Source organism: Tamandua tetradactyla, chromosome 1 (assembly GCF_023851605.1).
Source record: "Tamandua tetradactyla isolate mTamTet1 chromosome 1, mTamTet1.pri, whole genome shotgun sequence".
Classification (NCBI taxonomy): Eukaryota; Metazoa; Chordata; class Mammalia; order Pilosa; family Myrmecophagidae; genus Tamandua; species Tamandua tetradactyla.
The window spans coordinates 146,651,694-146,672,939 of record NC_135327.1 but is presented as its reverse complement, the minus strand read 5'-3'; the positions used below and the strand labels follow the sequence as shown (position 1 = coordinate 146,672,939).

The window sequence follows — 21,246 nt, the reverse complement described above, 5'->3', positions numbered from 1 at the left end:
AGAACCATTCCTATTAAGTTACAATGTAAGCTCCTAAAGGGCAGAGACCGTATCTATTCTGTTCATTATTAGACACCAACACCCAGCACAGATTTATTATGTGTATGTATATTTATATACATATGTATATATACACATATTCTTTCAGAAGTCATCTACCTCTCGACACCTAGAATGCTATCACCATCTCTAGCATAGATTGAAAGAGCCTCCTTAAGTCTCTCTGCTCCTACCTTTACCTCCCTAGTCTTTCTGCAACACACCAGCCACAATAATCCTTCTGAAAAGTCACATCATTGCACTCCTTTGCTCAGAAACCCACAATGGCTTCCCATGTTAATCTGAGTGAGTCAAAGTCCTTACAATGGTCTACAAGGCCTTCCATGGCCTCCTCACTCCCTCCTTTATTTTCTTTCTGACCTCCTTTCTCCTCTCACCACACTCCACTCCAGGCTCCTTGTTATTGCTCAAACACACCAGGTACAATTTCACTTTAAGGTCCATGAACTTGTATCCTCTGCCTAGCAAGCTCTGCCCTAAGCTTATCTACATCGTTCCAAACTACTTCAAATCTGTAAGTGTCATCTTTTCATTGTGTCCAACCCTGCCCACTCTAAAATTGCAAACCTACCAACTCCTATTGTCCTTACATTTCCTTTTTCCCCATAGGACTTATTTTCAAAATTTATCAATCAACCAACCTTTATGTACCCACATGGTAGGTGCTCAATGTATATTTACTGAATACAGGTTATGAAATACTACACTGAATGTGGTTTAGGATACTCAATAGAGCATGAAGTTTATTTAGTTCTCAGCTCTGTAACTAAAATAAGTACGTATAAACCACCAAATTTATAATGGTGGTTAATTCTGAGGAGGGTACTGTTAATTGAGATAGTAGCTGAGGAGATCTCCATTTTTTAATATCTAACTTTTTCTCACAGAATTTAATTATTGGTATAATTGAAATTTTGCAACAAAAAAGTAGATTTTGAAAGCAACATTTAGGAAGAAGAGTAAAAGGGAGCAGGAGTTTTTTAAACTGAAGGAAGGCAAGGGAAAACAATTTTAAAGGCAGTGTACTAGGCAATGGGCTTAAGTGCCATATAAAAGCTGGTACTAGGGTGTACAGGAGGTTCAGTGGTAGAATGCTTGTCCACCATACATGGGAGACCTGGGTTTGATTCTTGGACCTTGCACCACCCCTCCCCCACACCCAAACACACATACACAAAGCTAGTACTTACAACTATTTAGAAATGGGATGTTCTTAGGTGAAAGAATAAGATAGTTTAACATTTTAAAATGCTGCTCAAATGTGAGAGTTAAACCCATGACCTAACATAGTTCATTCTAATCCTGTGATTCTATGCCTAAAAGTGCATAGCTCTGAAGATAAGCAGTTGGGCTAATTAAACTCTAACACCAAAGTGTTAGTTTAAGAATTGCCTTAAAACTTTTTCCATCAGTGACGGAAAAATAAAGGGGCATGAGTCACACCAAAAAAGTCTGAAAATCCAAATCACAGTTCGTATTAGTATCATATGAAGTATTGTAACTGTTGCCCACCCCCCTCCACCACTCCCTTTTAAGAATACCGTATCCAATACTACTTCATTAGAATGTGATAACGTTGTAATAAAAAGTAAATTCTGCCTGGTTTCAGGACTGCAATTTACTAAGTTACAATTATAAACTAGTGAAGAAAAATAAATCCACTGAGTATGATTATGTCAAATTTCAACTAACATCAACGTACCTATTTCATGGCTAACCTATTACAGAAATACATTTTTGTTTTAAGTACTTGAGTTTTTTCTGTGTACTTATAATGTAGGGCTTTTTGAAAAAAAAATTATAAAACATAAGGCTATGGGGATTTTCAAAAAGGTATACGGAATGTACTCTTGAAGTATATTAATCACAAGAAAACAAAGTAGCTCTGTATATTACATATATAAATAGTCATAGTTTCACCTTTTCCATTTATATTTTAGTATCTATAATATCACAACAATTTTGAGCAAGTGGTTTTTACATGATAAAATGGATATACAGAACTGTTATAGTCTTTGCATCTGATTTGCCCCTATATACTATATTATACTCTGAGCATGCCACTGAAGAAATATCTATACAATTCAACTCTGACTTTAATGTTCAAAAAAAAGTAATTCTAATTTTACCATAGAAAGTTGTGTCAACATAAACATGGAAAACACCACATTCTCCCATTTGTGTCATCATTAGGTAAAAATTCATTTAGGCAAAATAGTATTTATGCTTCCATTTTATTGTTTTTAAGAATTAAACTGCCACCTCAGTAGTCTTAAGAGCAATATAATGAAACATACATACATTTAATTTAGACTTATGTCCATCATAGCTTCAAAGGCTTCCCTGAAATAAGTCTGGGATTCACATCTTTTTCCTTAAGGAAAGAAACATTAACAGTAATTTTGTTATGCTTCTACCCACCCATTCTCATTCAAACAACTGGATGAATTCAAGTCTAATACCATTTAAAAATTTTTTTTGCTACAACACATTCAGGTGATCTGCCTCCCTGCATAATAGATTTCTTAAACCTAACTGAAAATAAATCATTTTTAAAAGACCTACTTCTCTTAACATGGAATTTCATCATGATATTGAATTTTTTGTCCAATGCAAAGGCTAAGCGGTTTCATACCACATTCAACTCTAGTGAATTTCAATAAATACAGGAGAGTTCTTCACATATAATTGAGAAACTTTAAAGTGAATTTGGTTATTTTCTCATTACATGAAACAAAAAATGGTATTGGATTTTTAACAGTAATATTTTAGCAGTTCTTAAAGAAGGCAATGGAAGGGAATCAAGTTTATACCAGTCCAAGTACCTACAGTAATCGGATAGAAGCATTCAACATTTCATACTATTTCACTCTCATGCTTCTAATAACAAATTCTCACTAGAAATATTGCATTAACACTGGACTCTCAAACTGGTTGGTGTGAAAATTCACTTACTTAACTTTTTAATAAAAAGTATTAGGTATTTTTAATTGGTTAAAGTTGAAATGGCCATTTATATTATTCCTAACTTCAGCTTTAAGATCAAATGGCTTTGCATTTGATCATCCAACATGAGAATTTGTTTTGCCTGTACCTGACAGAATAAAATGGTAAATTAGCAATCAGCTCTTCCCTTGCCAAAATGAAATATTCTAGATTTATACACTACAAACTATCTAATAAATGCTGTCTGCATACTATACATTTCATGTTTCTATTATGCACCATTTTGGGGGGGAGGAAAACTTCACAAGGGTTTATTCAAAGGATACATAATAATATCCTAAGAACATTAATTCATACATATGAATTCTGTAAAAACTGTAAGTGGTCATTGTAGCTGGCCTGTAACAAGCCCCTATAATGCAAATGTTGACTCTAAAGGCACCTTATAAAGTACTGAAATTCATAAATAAACATTACTTTTCTCCAATACAAAATCATCTGGTAGTCTTCATTGTTAACTTCATGCTAAAATGTTCCAGGTTTAGACTGCTTTATCAATAAAAGGAAAAAAAAATAATTAATAGCTTTCAAATTTCATGTTACAGGAAAGATCCTATTCACACAGTAAGGAAAAATAAGTAAATGCAGATTTGTGACTACAAGGATGTCTTTCAAATACACTATTCAAATTCCTCCATGGCATTCAAATAGTAGTGTAAAATCCAATAAAGAAAAACTGCTTAAGCATAGAATCAAACTCTACCATGAAGACAGGAATTATATAAAGCCTATTCTGCCCTAAATATTTAAGATAGTGAGCAGAGTAGGACATACTTCAACTAATAGACACCATTTAAACAGGTCTATAAAATGTTACTTAAGATTAATAAATGTGGTATGTTATGTGATTTCCACCATTAAGTAAAAAAAAAAATTCATGAGTAACAGCATCCCCCTCAAGCTTGGAGCCTATAGACTCAATTACTTTGGCCATATCTTTCCAAATAATTATTAACGCCTTTTAACATTAGAAACATAAATATATCTTAAATTGAAAATGCAATGTATTTTGGTGTTCCTGAGGCTGCCTAAAAATTAAAAGGTATCCACATGAAGTATATTATATACTTACTATAACTCAAAATTTCAGTGCCTAATATGAAGTAATTCACCATTTAACTGCCTGCCTTACAGTAAATTCTAGTAAATTTTTACTTTTAGGACTTTATTGTAACTTTGGGAAATTAGTGGTAAAACATATGGTTAAAGAAAAACAGTATGTAGCTGCACCTAAATTCACATAAAAATAGCATTTTGACAACCATATCAAAATTTAATCCTTTACACAGGTTAACAAAATGTATCACAAGAAAAACTAAACATTGGGTTTAACAAAAGCAATATTTTTGAAAGTGGAACAATGAAAAAATTTAAGGAAATATTACAATGGTTACCTCCGGGTCAATTTACCACACTATGGGAACAGTTGTTACAATAAAGCTGTGCTCAACTGAGCCACTTATCTGCACTACAGTATAGTACTTGAAATCAGTCCTAAGATCAAGGTTTAAAACAATTTAGAGACAAGACGCTAAGTGTTTTAGTCACCTCTGTAAAAGGTGCTTTTCCTTCCCAAAACAGTCAAAGCTTAATTAAAAGGTTGACTACCTGTACGGCTTTTTTTTTTGCATCATATTTTCAGTTCAAAATACTATTATCATTGGTAATATGGTCTATATCTTGTCTGATCTGGATGATGTGGTCCAGGAAGTGGGGTTTGAGAAGGCGGACCCTGCATTCGTGGAGGAGGAGGTGGCCCTCTTGGTGCAGGCCATATACCAGGACTCATTCCCCCTGGTTGTGTAAATGGGGGGCTCAGAGTTCCTTGATCTTCAGTGAACTGGGGCAAAGAGTTAGGATTATAATGGTGAGGAGGGGGTGCACTTACAGGTGGACCACCATGTTGAGGTGGGGGAGGTCCTGGAGGAGGATGATTCATATAAGGTGGCATCTGGGCAATAATATGTCCAGGGGGAGGAGTGATGGGTGGTGGAGCAGAGGTCATTGGTGGAGGTGGAGCTTGGCTATAAACCAAGTGGGGAGTACCTGCAGCCTGGGGAGGATGTGGCATTGGATGGCTTATTGGTGGCGGAGGAGGTGGGGGTGGTGCATAATGTTGCTGTGGAGGCATAATATGATGAGGGTGCGAAACCACTGGTTGACCCTGATATTCAGGATGATGGTGAGCAGGTGCTGGGGCAGGAGGTGGTGGTTCTCTAGCACCTGAATTTGAATCATCCTGAATAGGAACAGTTATTAAATTGCTGTGTTTTCTTGTTGAAATACGAAAGGTTTCCTGACTGACCGAACGAGGTGGAGGTGGAGCCATGGACAACTCTGCTGGAGGAGCACGAATATCCTCATGTGGCTGATTATAGTGCTCATGAGGCACATGTTGCAAAGGAGGAGGTGGCATCATGATGTGCTGCTTTGGCGGAATATGGCTCATGTGGTGCTTGTCTGGTGGCATTATAAAACGATCAGGGATTTCAGTTGGTGGTGGGGCAATAGGAGGATGAACATTTTCAAGTGAAGCCCGGGTAACAGGTTTTCCAGCTCTCATATGGCGGTGGTTGATATGAGCCTGTAAGTCTCTTTGAGACAAATATGTTCTCTTGCACCCTTGAACAATGCTACACATGAAGAGAGAACCTCGTGTACACTGTTCAATTCGCTGCACAGGATCACTGCAGCTAAATCAAAAAGGGAAAAAAATCTGATTTACTAAAGACAGAAAACAAACATAATGCATTTAATTTCAAAGACATGCCTATTTTTAAAATTTGACTGTCATATAAAATACAGCAAATGCTCAAAATTAAAAATTATAGTTATTGTAAATAAACCTTTAATTTTCCCCACCTTGTCACCTGTATTAGCTATTAAGAATGAGAATTTCTATCAAACTTGGAACTCTTAATACCGTAAATATTTATCTAACAGAATGTTTTAAGAAGAGACCTTATTCTTCCCAAGACCTAGAATTTATTGAACTATTTTCTCAAACAATTCTATGCGTTGCATCTATCAGCAGAAAAATTCAGGAAGAGCAAACCAAAGGTTATGTCACAATCATGGAATTCAAATCTGCATATTGTTTACTGAGCAATAAGTATTTATTGACCAAATAATACTAACTGGAAAACACTAAGTGAAAGGTGCTGTGGGGACTACAAAGATGAAAAAGATCATCCTAATTATCACCGTTCTTAACATCAAACAACATAAACAATTTAGATTCAAATTGTCATTATTAAGAGCCCAATCAGGAAACTGTTAAACAAGTTTACTCTAAAAATCATTGCACTTTTCTACCTTCCTCAACAGTAAACACATTTAATATTTTCTTAATGACCCAAGGTCAAAATAATAACTATTCTTCATTTCACTTTATTTAATCCATGCTTGCCTTCAGAATCTGCTTGGGACAGTGGAAAGAGGAATGAATTAGGAATTAAGAGACCTGGGACTTAGTGTTGGTTCTGTAATCTTGGAAAGTCATTTTAATCTCTTTGTTTCTTCAATTAAATGGAATTAAAATATCCACTTTAATTAACTCACACCTTTGTATCTACTTCACCTACTTAAGAGTATCTTCATGCCTTATCTCTCTTTCAGCTAACACAGCAAGCAAACTCCCCGCCCTCCCTGTCTCTACATGGGACATGACTCCCAGGGATGTAAACCTCCCTGGCAACATGGGACAGAAATCCTACACTGAGCTGGGACTCAACATCAAGGGATTGAGAAAATCTTCTCGACTGAAAAGGGGAAGAAAGAAACGAGACAAAATAAAGTGTCAGTGGCTGAGAGATTTCAGAGTCGAGAGGTTATCCTGGACGTTATTCTTGTGCACTTTACAGATATCCCCTTTTTAGTTTAAGGTGTATTAGAGAGGCTAGATGGAAGTGCCTGAACTGCAGAGCTGTGTTCCAGTAGCCATGTTTCTTGAAGATTAATGTATAATCATAAAGCTTTCGCAATGTGACTATGTGATTGTGAAAACCTTGTGTCTGATGCTCCTTTTATATATGATATTGACAGATAAGTAAAAAATATGGATTAAAAATGAATAAATAGGGCGGGCCATGGTGGCTCAGCAGGCAGAGTTCTTGCCTGCCATGCTGAAGACCCAGGTTCAATTCCCAGTGCCTGCCCATGCAAAAATAAATAAATAATAGGGGGAACAAATGTCAAATTAAATTGAGTAGATTGAAATACTAGTGAACAATGAAAGGGAGTGGTAAGGAGCATAGAAAAAAAAATATGGGGAACAAAGGTTAAATCTATTGAGTAGATGGAGATACTAGTGGTCAATGAGAGGGAGGCGTAAGGGGTACGGTATGTGTGAGGCTGTTTTTCCTTTTATTTTTTTTTCTGGAGTGATGCAAATGTTCTAAAAAATGATCTGGTGATGAATATACTACTATGTGATGATGTTGTGAGCCACTGATTGTACACCATACATGGAATATATGTTGCTTTGGTTTGATAATACAAAATAAATTTTAAAAAAAAAGGGTATCCTCAAGATCAAATAAAGCAATGAAAGTGAAAGTATTTAATCACTTGATAAGTATTTAATGTCATAAGCTAATATCACTGAATATGTGTGTCAGGCCATTTGACACTATAGTAGATGGCTCCATACTTCTTGATTTTGAGTTGTGTGTATTTTTCCATCTTGACTATAAGATTGGTACTCTGTTGACACAGTAGACTAGCGTCTCTTTAGTAACCATTTGGCACATTTATTTTTTTTGTTTCTAATTCGATGTAAACTCAGAAATAGGATCTCCACGTTACTAAGATGTAAGGCACTTTTTGGGGGGTAACACTTTAAAAACAGTAGTATATAATATTTAACATCAATTTTGGCTGCAGTAAGGAGTTTTTTCACCCCTTCTTGATTTGAGGTTGTTATGCAGATAGACTTATGTTCTAGGATAGTGAAGGTCCATAAAAATAAGAGTTTACTAAAGTTACATTAAATGCCTTGAAAACTAAATTTCCCTTAAATATGACTATTAGAACACTTCTATAAAAGAACAAAATACTTAAAGTCCTCCACAATAGTGTTTTATCATATCTGAAATCCTTCAACCCAATAAAGTAATCAAATTTACTATATAATTTAACATACACTGTTAAAAAAATTAGGCATTAGAAAAATTCTCCAAATAATCGAATAAACACTTTTAATCTCATAACTCTCCTGACTTATCACTCTAGGGAGGAAAAGCATCTATCAAACTGACATATGGATTTTATAATCTGTTATTTTAAAAGGCTAATTAAAATACGACAAGAGAAATAGTTGTCATTGAGTTGTCAATGAATCACCCTTTTCTCTCCCAGTGATGCCAATTTTCCTATGCCATAAAAGGGCATCATCCCTTAAAATCAACGATAGCTTCATTATTAGCCAATGCTACAAACTGTGGGGTAGTTTCATGAGGTTACAAGGAATCTAGGAGCTAACTATTATTTCAAGGAAGGCTCCCACTCTCTTAAAGCTTCTCTCAAACCTTCCTCAAAGGGAGTTCCAAACTGATTTTAAAATCCCTAGTTTTACTCTGGATCCTTCAAGACCATTCCAAATATCAGAATTAACCAATTTCTCTAGCTCTTTATAACTTTCCTAAGTCTGTGCCATCATATAGTTTTAAGATACACCCAAGACCAAATAATCAGATTTTTAAGTATAAAAGCTTATACTCACATGACTTACTAAATATGCCAGATCTGCCCCACCCCCTATCTCCAAACACACACACATGCACGTGCATACTCATTTAATCCTAATAATAACCTTGGGAGGTAGGTACTATTATTAGCCCCATTTTACAAATAAAGAAAAACCCTACATCACATAGCTAACAACGGTAGAGCAGGATTCGAAGCCAGAAAGCTAATTAGAATCTTTGCTCTAAAATAATAATAATAATAATAATAATAATAATAATAATAATAATAATAATAATAATTCTGTGATGGCAAGCATCATTTTGGCAAAGTTGAACTGAGTTATAGTGGCTACCTAGCTATTAGGGAGCATGCTAAGGCAACTCTAAATTCACAAAGAAAGATTAGATCTAAATATGTGAAACCCTGCCTCTGGTTTAACTCACTTCCTGACCTTTAATCTGGGTTACAAACATTGCAGCACAAACTTCATTTTCATTAAAATAACATTTAAAAATGTAATGATGATCTTACCCTGGACACATCTTATCTCCCTTTTTTTCATGTAAAATAGCACAGTCATAGCAAAAAACATGCTTGCATGGAATCTGTGAAGAGCCATATTAGAGTTAAGCACATAAGAACTTAAAATTTTTCCATCAGAAAATAACAGTAATTGTACTCACCTACACATAAGACACTTGGGAGCTGTTTATTAAAATGAACACATATACATGCACATTTGCTTATACCTTCTGGAAGTATAAACGCTGTAAATTTCTTCCATGGGTCCTGAAGGTTAAAAGCTCCTGACAAAGGGTATAACTTGTTTTATCTTATCCTATTTCTCCTGAGACTATTCTAAAGCACCAACAAGTATGTCCTACATTTAATATGAGTAGAATTTATGCCTGGTAATCTTAATGAACTGATTAGCAATTGAAAATAAATCAGAAGGACACAGTAAAAGGCTAGAACATTTTGAAATGCAGTCTAGTATTGTTGCTTTGCTATGTAATAGAGCAAAGCTATAATGCATAATCCATGCCCTCTATATGATCAGATTAGCAAATTTAATTTTTTCTCAAGTATAAATGCAAAACTAACTTGAGAGGATTTTTAATGATTAGAATTCAATTTTCAGATATTATAGTTATTATTGATGTATTCAGTTTTATATTATAAAAAGTATAGACTTCAAAAATTAATAACCAATTTCATTCTGTTAAGATAAGAAAACATTTTCCTTATTAAACTAAAATAAATGTAAACTAACAAGTTTCAAACAGGCCAAATATATTACTTAGTTTTCCAAAGTTAGTATCCTTAATAAATTATTTTATAAGCAATTCAAGAATTTGTCAAGATAATTATATTAAATTCATGTTATCCAGAATTTCCCTTAGTTATTTCATACATTCAAAAATGATAAACCCACCTACTTAAATTTCAGAATCTTATCTCCACAATGCTTACACTTAAAAAAAAAAAAAAAACAACAGTATTTAACTTAGTTACACTTACCATTCGTCCATAGATTTTAATAGGCAATCCACATTTGTCACAGAAATGAACTGGTGTATCATCCTTTTCACCTAAGATGTTTATCTGTTAAAATATATAATTATAATTTCTTTCTTAAGCATTCTAAATATTGTATCTATAACTCACACAATGAATTCGTTAGTATTTCATTAAAATTGTTAAAAGAATTACAAATAAAGGTTTCTTCGTATAATCTCCACATATCACATATTCCCCTCATTAGCTGCACCACCAGTTTTATTTTGTTTTTTAAGTAATGTCAGTGGCTGCTGATTTCATTTGACTTTAGTATAAACTCCCTCAAATTATTTTTGATAATAGTGGAAATATACAGGGCATTAATAAACAAAAGACTTGTGTTGGCTGAAAGTAATAGCTATAATAAAAATTTATTCCAGACATTCCTTATGTGCTAACTCTGTGTTGCTCTAACACAATTTTTAACTTTATTTATAGTTCTACCTGAAAATCCCAGAAAAGGTGTCCAGGAAATCTTCGCTGATTTCCAAATAGTTCTCCCCCTTTACAGTCATACCGTTCTTCTTCATTATAATCAAATCCTTCTGAAAAAACAAAATGTTGTCCATTAACATTTCAAATCTTAACAAAACAGGACTATTCATTGAAAAGCCCATTTGATTCCTTTCAAAGCTATGGTAAGAACAAGATAATCAAAACTAGTTTAAAACATCAGCTAGAAATGATCTTGGAAATCATCCAGCGCAATTCTCTTACTTCATAATTGAGAATATCGCAGTATGAAGACCTGCATAAAACAACACATAGAAGATTAGTGGCAGAGTCAGGAACAGACCCCAGATCTCTTAACTCCCAACAAAGCACTCATCAGTGTACCAGGATGTCTTTAGTATAATAATTTACTGACTAACATCATGCTTGTAACACAAATTTTTAAGATACTGATCACCATTTATTCTAATATATCTACAAAAGTGGTGTCACACTGCAAAAAGAGACTGATTTTACTACAAAAAGAATATACTGAAAACATAATTCTGGAGATTCTCTTTTATGACTTACTAAATCAGATATCCTCTTCAGTCTACACTGAGCCTGATTTTAGAAACATCAACATATTCCAACTTCATTTTTTCAGTTAAAACATCTCCCTCTCCCATCATTCAAGTGGTACGAGTCATATTACATCTACTTAAAAGTAGCCTTTACTATGTTACATCTACATAAATATCAATAAGCTTAAGATAATGTAAAGATCGAATGGGCTCAACTTCTCCGGCCTAGTAAAAAAAATATGTGATAGCAATCCTCTAAATCCTCTTATAGCATACAGAAAAATAGAAAATCAATGAGCATTCTGATGAAAATTCTAGGTAGAATCCAATTACCTGAAGCAAAGCTGAGAAGACAAATCTATCCCTCCAATGTACCAGGCTTCTCACATCTCTTTTGACCCTAGACTGACAGAGTAGCCACAACACACATTTTAACTTTCCCCACATGGCTAAATAACAGCACCTGTGTACACACATGCATACATAAGCGCGCGCGCGCACACACACACACACACACACACACACACACACACACACACACAAATGATGATGGAAGAATTTTTTTTAAAGCTGATGTGGAAACTCCAGTGCACAGTTATCTAATTATCTCCTATACAAAAAGGACAGCTTTAGTTCAAAGTCAGGGTATTCTTATAAAGTTACTCATGAATGTACCCCTTCCTATTATAGCTTGTAAAAACTAATGCCATCTAAAACTCAAAATAAGAAAAATCAATTTTTCCAGCCCAGAAAATTACTCAGAATATCAAGAGCCAAGGAAATTAGAAGCCCATTATTCTCAGTTGTTTTGTTCCCTTATCATTCAACTACATATGCATATGTATAGATAATATATTGGCACCACAAACTGCATTTTTGAAATAATGTCAAGGAAAAAAAACAAATTTTTTCTCTAAGGTACAAGTAAAAATCTGAAGTATCAAAAAATTATCTTCAGGTTCAATTTCTTCTATTAAGAGAGAAACTGGTAATGGAAGTATCCTCTAGAAAGGAGTATGGACTAGGGGATACCCAGAAAGAAAAGTATAGAAGAGGAATTCCAGGTTTTTTACAAAATTGTATTTGTATATTACTTTTGAAATTTTTTAAAAATTACTTAATACCTAGGTGGGTACAGATAATGCAGCTGCAGTCTTAGGTTCTTACTACCACAATTTATGACATTTTGACTTCAAATATATTTTTTTATGTAGGGTGACTCACTACAAAAGTAACCATAAAGTATAAATAAAGCAGTCTGGTTCTAAGAAATACAGACAGATTGCTAGAACAGGATAAAATAAGATACAAAGTCTAGAAACAGAAACAGTTCTAGAAATTAATATATGATAGATTATTCAATAGTTGGGAGAAATGGCTAGGGGGTGGGGGATAGATTCCACTTTTTGTTTCTAAATTAACATCTATAAATATTCTAAAGTAGGGCCAGCATACTTTCTCTGTAAAGGGCCAGGTAGTAAATATTTTACTTTTTGTGATCATAGTGTCTATGTTACAACTGCTCAACTCTGCTATTATAATGCGAACGCAGCCATAGAAAATACTCAAATGAATGGGTGTATTCTGTTAAATGAATATATTCCAACAAAACTGTTTACAAATAAACACTGGCAACAGGCCAGTTTGCTGCCCTTGTAGTAAAGATAAAATAGGAAAATTGTTCTATACTCATGGAATAGGGGAAGGATTTTCTAAAAATGTCTTAAAACCCAGAAGTCACAAAGAAAAATACCTGACTACACAAGCTTCTCCACAATAAAAATTCAAAAGAAAAATGGGAATACATACAATATATGAATATTATACATACAATATTATTATTAATTTACAAAGAATTCATTAAAAAAAAATCAATTAGAGAAAGACAAATAACCAAACAGAAAATTGGGAATAGGCAGGCCCCAAGAGGAAAAGAAATGACCAATGCAATTAAAGGGTATACAACTCCACTCATAATTAAAGCAATTTATATCAAAACAAAACTTTTCAAAGGTTGATAAAACCCAGTGTTGTTAAGTATGTGCAAGTGCGACTGAAATACTCTTTTTAAACAGCAATTTGTCATTATCTAATTCCAAAATGCACAATATCCATGAAGCTCTAAAATGCTCCAATTCATACAAACTATAAATGCTACAAAGTGCACATACTAAGATATATGTACAAAGAAATGTACTGCAACATTGGTTATATCACAAAACTAGAAAATAAATTATGGTTCATCCATAAAAGGAAACATCATAAAAATAGTATTTTTTAAAAATGAGGTACACCTTTATGCAGTGATACGGCAAAATCTCAAATGTATATTTAATTACATTTTTTTAAAAAAGGTATTATACATAAAAAAATAACATTTCTGTGTAAAAAAAAATCTTAAGATTATCCTTGTGGAGAAGGACTGTGGGGGGAGAGGGGCAAATTTTACTTTTAATATTATGCCTTTCTGCAGCACTGTTTAGATTCTTTAAAAACAATGGTTACTGATTGTATATGTAGAATGGAATGATATGTTAATATTTAAAAAAAAAACAAAAACAATGGGCAGTGTTGCTTTTAACAACAAAAACACAAATTAAACTAAAACTATTTCTAGATGGAAAGAAAAGTACAATATGCTAAAATGAAAAGTCAAACAAAAGGATGAAAAGTAAATAAGAATATGCAAAATAAAAAAGAGGCAGCTATAAGTAAAAAAAATCACATGGATTATTTGGTGGGATCAGATATTACAGAAAGCAGTTGGACCTATTAGTTTAAACAAATTACCTTCATCACCAGTTGGAGCCTTTGCAGGCATTCTGTTTATTGTCCTTGTAGTTCGAGGTGCAGGTTTGGTTTTGCTCGCTTGCTTGGAGATGAGCTTTATAGGAATTCGTCTACGAACATCAAGACCACCCAATGATCCAGAACTATTAGTGCCTTGTAACTCATTATCTATTTGTTAAAAAAAAAAAAGAGTTCTTTAGTTTAGTTTTGCTTTTTTATTCTGCCACAGGTATTAAAGCAACATACTCAACATCACCAAGGGTTGAAGAGTTAGGTTCTGATTTTAAATACCATGATCAAAGTATAACTGCTAATTTTCTCTATTTTAGATAAACTCTTTAAGCAATGCTTCTTAACTTTTTTGGGACATGGAACCCATTAAGAACCTCTCCTTAGAAAAACAAGCAATACAATTTTCCATATAATTCCAGAAGGGTTTACAGGCACATAAACCTATTCAAGAACCTAAGACAACAATCTCCATCTTGGAGTAACTATAAGAGACTTTTTAAAAAGTAGGAGAAGAAGAAGGGGAAAAAGAAAACTATCCCTACCTCCATGCCTGAATATCAAGCATGCAAAGCAGTCACTCAATAAGTGTGCTAAACCAAATTTACATCAGGACAACCAACAAAACTAGAAGCACAAAACTAATACTAACAATGGCAAAATTAAATAAATAATGCATCTGAAAATGAAGGTAATTTTAAGGAAGGTGATTATTCCCTTAAGCTTTTCTAAAAAGCATGCAGGTGAAAAATTTAGAATGAGCACAGTCCATATTCTAAAGACTGGGAGAATGATCAAAGGAGAAAGTGAAGTTATAACAGAGAAGATAGAAGACAAAGATATTTAACAAATGACAAGTATGACTTCATTATACTGATATTTCTTTTAGTCTCCAGTGTCTTGGAGTAGCTAGAAGGAAAAACTTGAAATTTTCAAACTGTAACCCCCATACCATACCAAACTCTGAAATCTGTTCTATAATTAATTGTTGTGGTGTGCTTTGAAATTTATTGCTTTTCTGTATATGTTATTTTTCATAAAAAGTAAAGATAAAATACATACAGTAATATAGTAAAAATTATACCATTCAAGTATTAGAAATAAGCAATAATGTATTTGTATTATAACTTTTCTAGAGATACACATGTAAAACTAAATTGCCTAGTCAACACTGTAGTGGAAAATTAGTTTAGAAGGATACAAGGTTTCTGTGCTTGCAACTAGGTCTATTTCCTTGTTCTTGAAATGCCCTGCTTATTATCCATGAAATAAATTATTACTCATGTCCCACGAATAATAGGATAATTATTTCACAGAACTGACTCTATACTCTATTTACTAAAGACAAAAGGAAAATGCCCTAAACTAGAAGTGCAAATGAAATTTTTTAAAAATTGTAATGTTTTAAACATGGCAAGTTATTGACTAAGGCTGTGTAACCACTCTTAAAGGAGATATTTCAATCAAGCTCGATAGCCAAACTGTCCACAGTAAATTAGGTAAAGCCAAACTTGAGTAGTAAGCTAGTACAAGCACACATTGAATTCATATTCATTTGTTCTTCCTGCACAATATATAGAATAAAATTCAAAATGGATCCTTAATGATTACTTTAAAATATATTTTAGTTTATTTTCTACTATTTTAAAATAAACACAAAACTCTCCTAGAATTCCTCAAAAACTTTGTGGAAAAGGGACTACGAACAGCTAAAATCTTGAGGGTTAGGATAAACTGAACTTGATTAACTTGAACACTTCATTACATGTATATGTTAAAGTTGACTAATGCATTTCATCTGCTTTTACAATTCAATGACCAAAAGACAGATAGATATAGGAGAATAATCTTTTTTTCTGCTCAAACACTATTTCTGATTTTCTAATAAACTAAAAAGCAAGTTGTTCTAGGCAGAGTTAATGTATGGTTTCATGTTGTCCTTTAGATAACAAAGAACTCTTACAGTTTTACCTTTGTGAATGAAAACACAACTTCACTATAAGTCCTTTTCACACCACCCTGAACAATGTGAGGTCACCACTGTTGCTTGCACAGCCTACCACTCTTACTTTCAAAAAAGCCTGTTGCCCCTTAACATCTTGCCACCTGCCTCACAGACTACAAGTTCATAAACAAAGTACACCATTTAACAGAGACATTCTGGGTTTGTTTTTTGGAGGTGTTTTTTTTTTTTTAAATCAGATCATATTGCAATATACAAATCTTTCACCATAAAGTACAATCTCCTTTTGAAAAAAACAGCTAAAAACATAAACCCTAAAGTAAAAGTCCCAGAATATTACACAGAAAATTGTCACCAACTAAGGATAACTGGAAGCTCAAAGTGATCCACTTTAAAAAGGAACATTTTTTAAAATATATATATTTTTATCGAGATATCTTCAAGCACCATACAGTATACAATGGCTCACATTATCATCACATAGTTGTGTAGTCATCACCATAATCACTTTTAGAACATTTCCATCACTTCAGAAAAACAAAATAGAAAAAAGAAAAAAAAACAAAAAACAAACATATCCCATACCCCTTACTCCTCATTCTCACTGACCACTAGTATTGCAATCTACCTAATTTTTTTACCCCTTACCCCCTCCCCTCAACTATTTATTTAATGTTTTGCCCTTATTTTTTTTATTCTTCTGTCCAAAGCCTGGATAAAGGACGCATGAGCCATAAGATTTTCCCAATCACACAGTCACATTGTGAAAGCCATATAACTATATAATCATCTTCAAGAATCAAGGGTACTGAAATACAGTTCAACAGTTTCAGGTACTTCCCTCTAGCCATTCCAATATACCATATATTAAAGGGATATCTATATAACGTATAAGAATAATCTCTAGGATAACTTCTCAACTGTGTCTGAATTCTCTCAGCCACTGAAACTTTGTCTCGTTTCTCTCTTCCCCTTTTTGGTAAGAAGGCTTTCTCATTTCTGTGATGCCGGTCCCGGCTCATCCCTGGGAGTCATGTCCCACATTGCCAGGGAGATTTACACTCCTGGGAGTCATGTCCCATGTAGCGGGGAGGGCAATGAGTTCACCTGCTGAGTTGGCTTAGTGAGCTGGGCCACATCTGAACAATAAAAGAGGTTCTCTGGGGGTGACTCTTAGGCATAATTATCCATAGGCTTGGCTTCTCCTTTGCAGGAATAAGCTTCACAGGGCGAGTACCTAGACTGAGGGCTCAGCCTGTTGATTTGGTTGTTCCCACTATTTGCAAGAATATCAGGAATTTCCCAGGTAGGGAAGTTTAATATTTCCTCCTTTCTCCCCAGCCCGCAAGGGGACTTTGCAAATACTTATTTATTCTCTAGCTCAAATTACTTTGGGCTATATTGGGGTATCACACTGACCTGTACAAACCAACAAGATCTTACTTCCTATTCAAGACTCCATGTAATTACTGTGTTCAAACAAAGTGAACATACAAGTTAAATTAGATAGTGTGCCACAGAAAAGCCAAATTTGGCACTAAAACATCTCTTCCTTTGGTCTCACACAGATTTACCTTAGTCCTATCTAGATCAACTTCATTCATATCTCTAGTTGAAATCTGATCCCTTTTTAATCTTTAAAAAGTTAAACATTTGCTACACTAACATCAAGATCCCAGAGTTTCACCGTAAGAGTCACCCCCAGAGAACCTCTTTTGTTGCTCAGATGTGGCCTCTCTAAGCCATCTCAACAGGTGAACTCACTGTCTGGCCCCCTACATGGGACATGACTCCTAGGGGTGTAAATCTCCCTATCAAAGTGGGACACGACTCCTGGGGTTGAGCCAGGACCCAGTATCATCGAAATGAGAAAGTCTTCTTGACCATAAGGGGGAAGAGAGAAATGAAACAGTTTTAGTGGCTGAGAGACTTCAAACCGACTCCAGAGGTTGTCCTGGAGGTTATTTTAGATAACCCTTTTAAGTTTTTTAATTTTTTACATGGGCAGGTACCAGGAATCGAACCCGGGTCCTCTGGCATGGCAGGCAAGCGTCCTTGCCTGCTGAGCCACCGTGGCCTGCCCCCCTTTTAAGTTTATATGTATTGGAGCAGCTAGAGAGAAGTACCTAAAACTGATGAACTGTATTTCAGTAGCCTTGATTCTTGAAGAACACTGTACTACTCGTGCCTCCCTCTTTTACCCCATTCTCCACACAACAGCCTATTATATTTTTAAAAGAGACCACGTGTCTCCTTTATTTCTATTCAACAGTTTTAAATTGCACTTTAAAACAAAACATCTTTACCCTAGTGTGCTGGTCTGAAACTTTTATGTATTCCAGAAAAGCCATGTTTTTTTTTTGTTTGTTTGTTTGTTTGCTTTTGCATGGACAGGCTGTGGGAATCAAACCCAGGTCTCTGGCACAGCAGATGAGAATTCTGCCACTGAGCCACTGCTGCCCTCCCAAGCCATGTTCTTTTAATCCTGACCCAATCTTGTGGAGCAGACCTATTATCTAGGGTGGAACCTCTTGGTTAGGTTGTTTCCATGGAGATGTGACATACCTAATTGTGGGTGTGACCTTTTGATTAGATGGAGATGTAACCCCACTCATTCAAAGTCGGTCTTGATTAGTTTACCCAGTCCTTTAAACAGGGAGATATTTTGGAAAAGCACAGTTGCTTCAGAACTGAGAACAGACACAGGTGTTGGAGATGCAGAAGATGCAGAGCCCAGCAGATGTCGCCAAGAGTCCTACGCAACGACCCACAGTACTGAAAAGCCAAAACCTGGAGAGAGCCAAGGGAAACTAAGGGAAGAAATTCAGTGTTTGCCCCAGAGAAGCTAAGAAAGGACTAGCAAATGCCAGTCATGACAGAGGAAACCCAGACACATCCGGCCCCTTAAAAAGGTCAAGGTATCTTTCTTTGGATGCCTTAGTTTGGACAACTTCTATGCCTTAGAGCTGTAATCTTGTAATTTAATTAATCCCTTTTAGAAAAGACATTCCATGACTGGTATATTGCATTCTGACAGCATTAGCAATCTGAAAAACATGACCTTTAAGGCCTTACAGGATATGAGTCCTGCCTTCCTCTGCAACCTCAACTTAGGGCTCTTCCCCTCTTGCTAACCAGGCTCCAGGCAACAGACCTTTTCTATATTCCCTATCTCAGAGCCTCTGTACTTGCTGAAAATGCTTTTCCTTCTGTTTATTCCATGACTGGATTCTTCCCATCCATCAGATCTCAGCTTTTAAATATTAGCTCTCCAGAAAGGTCTTCCCTGACCACCCTCTCTGAAGGTCCATCCTATTTTATTCATTTATTTTCTTCAAATCACTTATCATAATGTACAAAAACTCCATTTTTAAAAAACCTGTTTATTGTCTATTTTCCCCAATAGAAGTTACTCTCCATAAAGACAGGGGCTCAGTCCATGTTGTTTAACCATTCCATTCCTAGTATTCGGCATTCGGATGTATGTGTAATTACAAAACAAATATTTGATGACCGAAGATAAATATCCCACTCCATATCTAGGCAGGAAAAAGCCTTCCTTCTCCACTTGTGATATGGTTTATAAAACAGTATGGAGGCGCTTTCTAACTCCGAGGGCCCTTTGTTCAATATCCAAAAATCTTAAGGTTAAAGCCAAAAAAAAAAAAAACCCACACATAAGAAAGGGGTGGAGCCACACTTACTTGGAAAAAGGACAAGAATGCCTTGATTTTAAACTTTCCTTTGGAAATGTTCCCCAATGATGAGTAAGGACCACAAGTGAAGCTCGGGACACTCCCACCTCCAATTCATGAAGGATCCGAGAGACAATAACCACAGGAGCACCCGCCCAAAGCTGACCGTGAGAGCAGGAAGCCTCCAACCTATTTTCACCCATCCACTCCCAGCCGGAGTCGAGATTGCAATGAGGCTTACCCCACTCCCCCGTTCGGAGATAGGAATCTACGTTCCAGTTCCCACAACACAGAACACAGCACCCGGGAAAAGATAAAGAAAATAATAATAATAATAATAATAATTAAAGGGCTGCCCTCTCCCCTCCCCTTGAGGCCTGCGCCGCCAGCCGTCAGGGCTAGGAGCCCAGCAGAACCAGAGAAGCGACTATTGCCGGTACTGAGGCTGTAGCTACCGCACCGGAGGGTAGGCCAGGAAACAGCAGGCCCCTGCCGGGCACGGAGGGGTCTGTGAGATTTCTTTCTCTTCGCCACACGCTCGTGCATGGTAGCTAGCGTAAACCCTCTATGCCCACTGGGCTACCGGTCCCAGGCCGGCCAAGGGGGCATGGAACTGGGACCCCTAGTGCCCCCGCCTCCTTACCAGTGTGATCCATGATTCGGCTCGCAGGGCACAGTGGGAGCGGAAGTCAACCGCGCCGGAGTAGCAGGGAGCGCGTGCGCGCTACCTTCCGGACTCCGGAAAGCGGAAATAACGTCCAGGTTGCCTCTGCTATGCTTCCAAGGGCTTACTCGTTTTGCTTCCTCTACCCTACTCCGGTGAAGCAGTCAGGCATAGTTTGGGCAGAGAGAAAGAGTGAGTACGCGAAGAACTTCAGAATTCAGGTAGCTACGGCAGCTCCTCATATGCGGCAAGAGAAAGTAGCCTTTAACTCTGGAAAGGAAATCTTTGGGAACAACGGCGGGGGGGCAGGATAGATGCAGAAGTAATACGCTAGCCGCAGGTAAGGCGAGTGCCTGCCCCTCTCCCCGCGGAGCGTTGCCTTCTGGTACTTGTAGTGCGTTGGGACTCGGAGCCGGCCAGACCTACTGCGCAGGCTCGGCCGTTAGCCTGGCCCCACCCCGGCGGGCGGAGTAACGGTTTGGAAGCCTCTAGGGTCCGCGAGCTACTGTTTTCTTTACCCGGTTTAGGAAAAGTGTAAACATCGGCGTTCGGGAAAGCGTCCTCCAGTAGGAGGTTGCCCAGGAGGTGGTTAGGCTGAGTGAAGCTCCCAGTTAGGGAGAAAGGCTTATTGTCTAAATTTTGCGTTGTCGTAACGAGCTAACTAGACCCCTGCAGAGCACAATTGGTGTATGCCGCCCCATGCCCACCTTTAAATTTCTAACAGTTTAAATAAATTTGTGGTGCTTGTCCACCACTCATTTTTCTAGAGAAAACACTTGTAGTCCTAGGAACCCC

General features: G+C 36.1%; 1 protein-coding gene across 2 annotated transcripts; it reads right to left on the bottom strand.

The window, feature by feature from the left end:
- Window positions 1-1,710: 1,710 nt before the first annotated feature.
- CBLL1 (Cbl proto-oncogene like 1) lies at window positions 1,711-20,910 on the bottom strand. 2 transcript variants are annotated; one of them, XM_077165414.1, is made up of 6 exons: window positions 20,431-20,910; window positions 14,121-14,288; window positions 10,759-10,856; window positions 10,276-10,359; window positions 9,286-9,359; window positions 1,711-5,759 (listed from the first exon to the last, which is right to left on the bottom strand). In XM_077165414.1, the coding sequence occupies exons 1-6, from the start codon at window positions 20,441-20,443 to the stop codon at window positions 4,724-4,726; spliced, it is 1,473 nt and encodes a 490-aa protein (XP_077021529.1). In that variant the 5' UTR covers window positions 20,444-20,910; the 3' UTR covers window positions 1,711-4,723. The 2 variants fall into 2 exon arrangements, with proteins under 2 accessions (XP_077021529.1, XP_077021461.1); XM_077165346.1 differs by having other exon boundaries at window positions 1,714-5,759; window positions 10,759-10,859; window positions 20,431-20,906.
- Window positions 20,911-21,246: the final 336 nt, after the last annotated feature.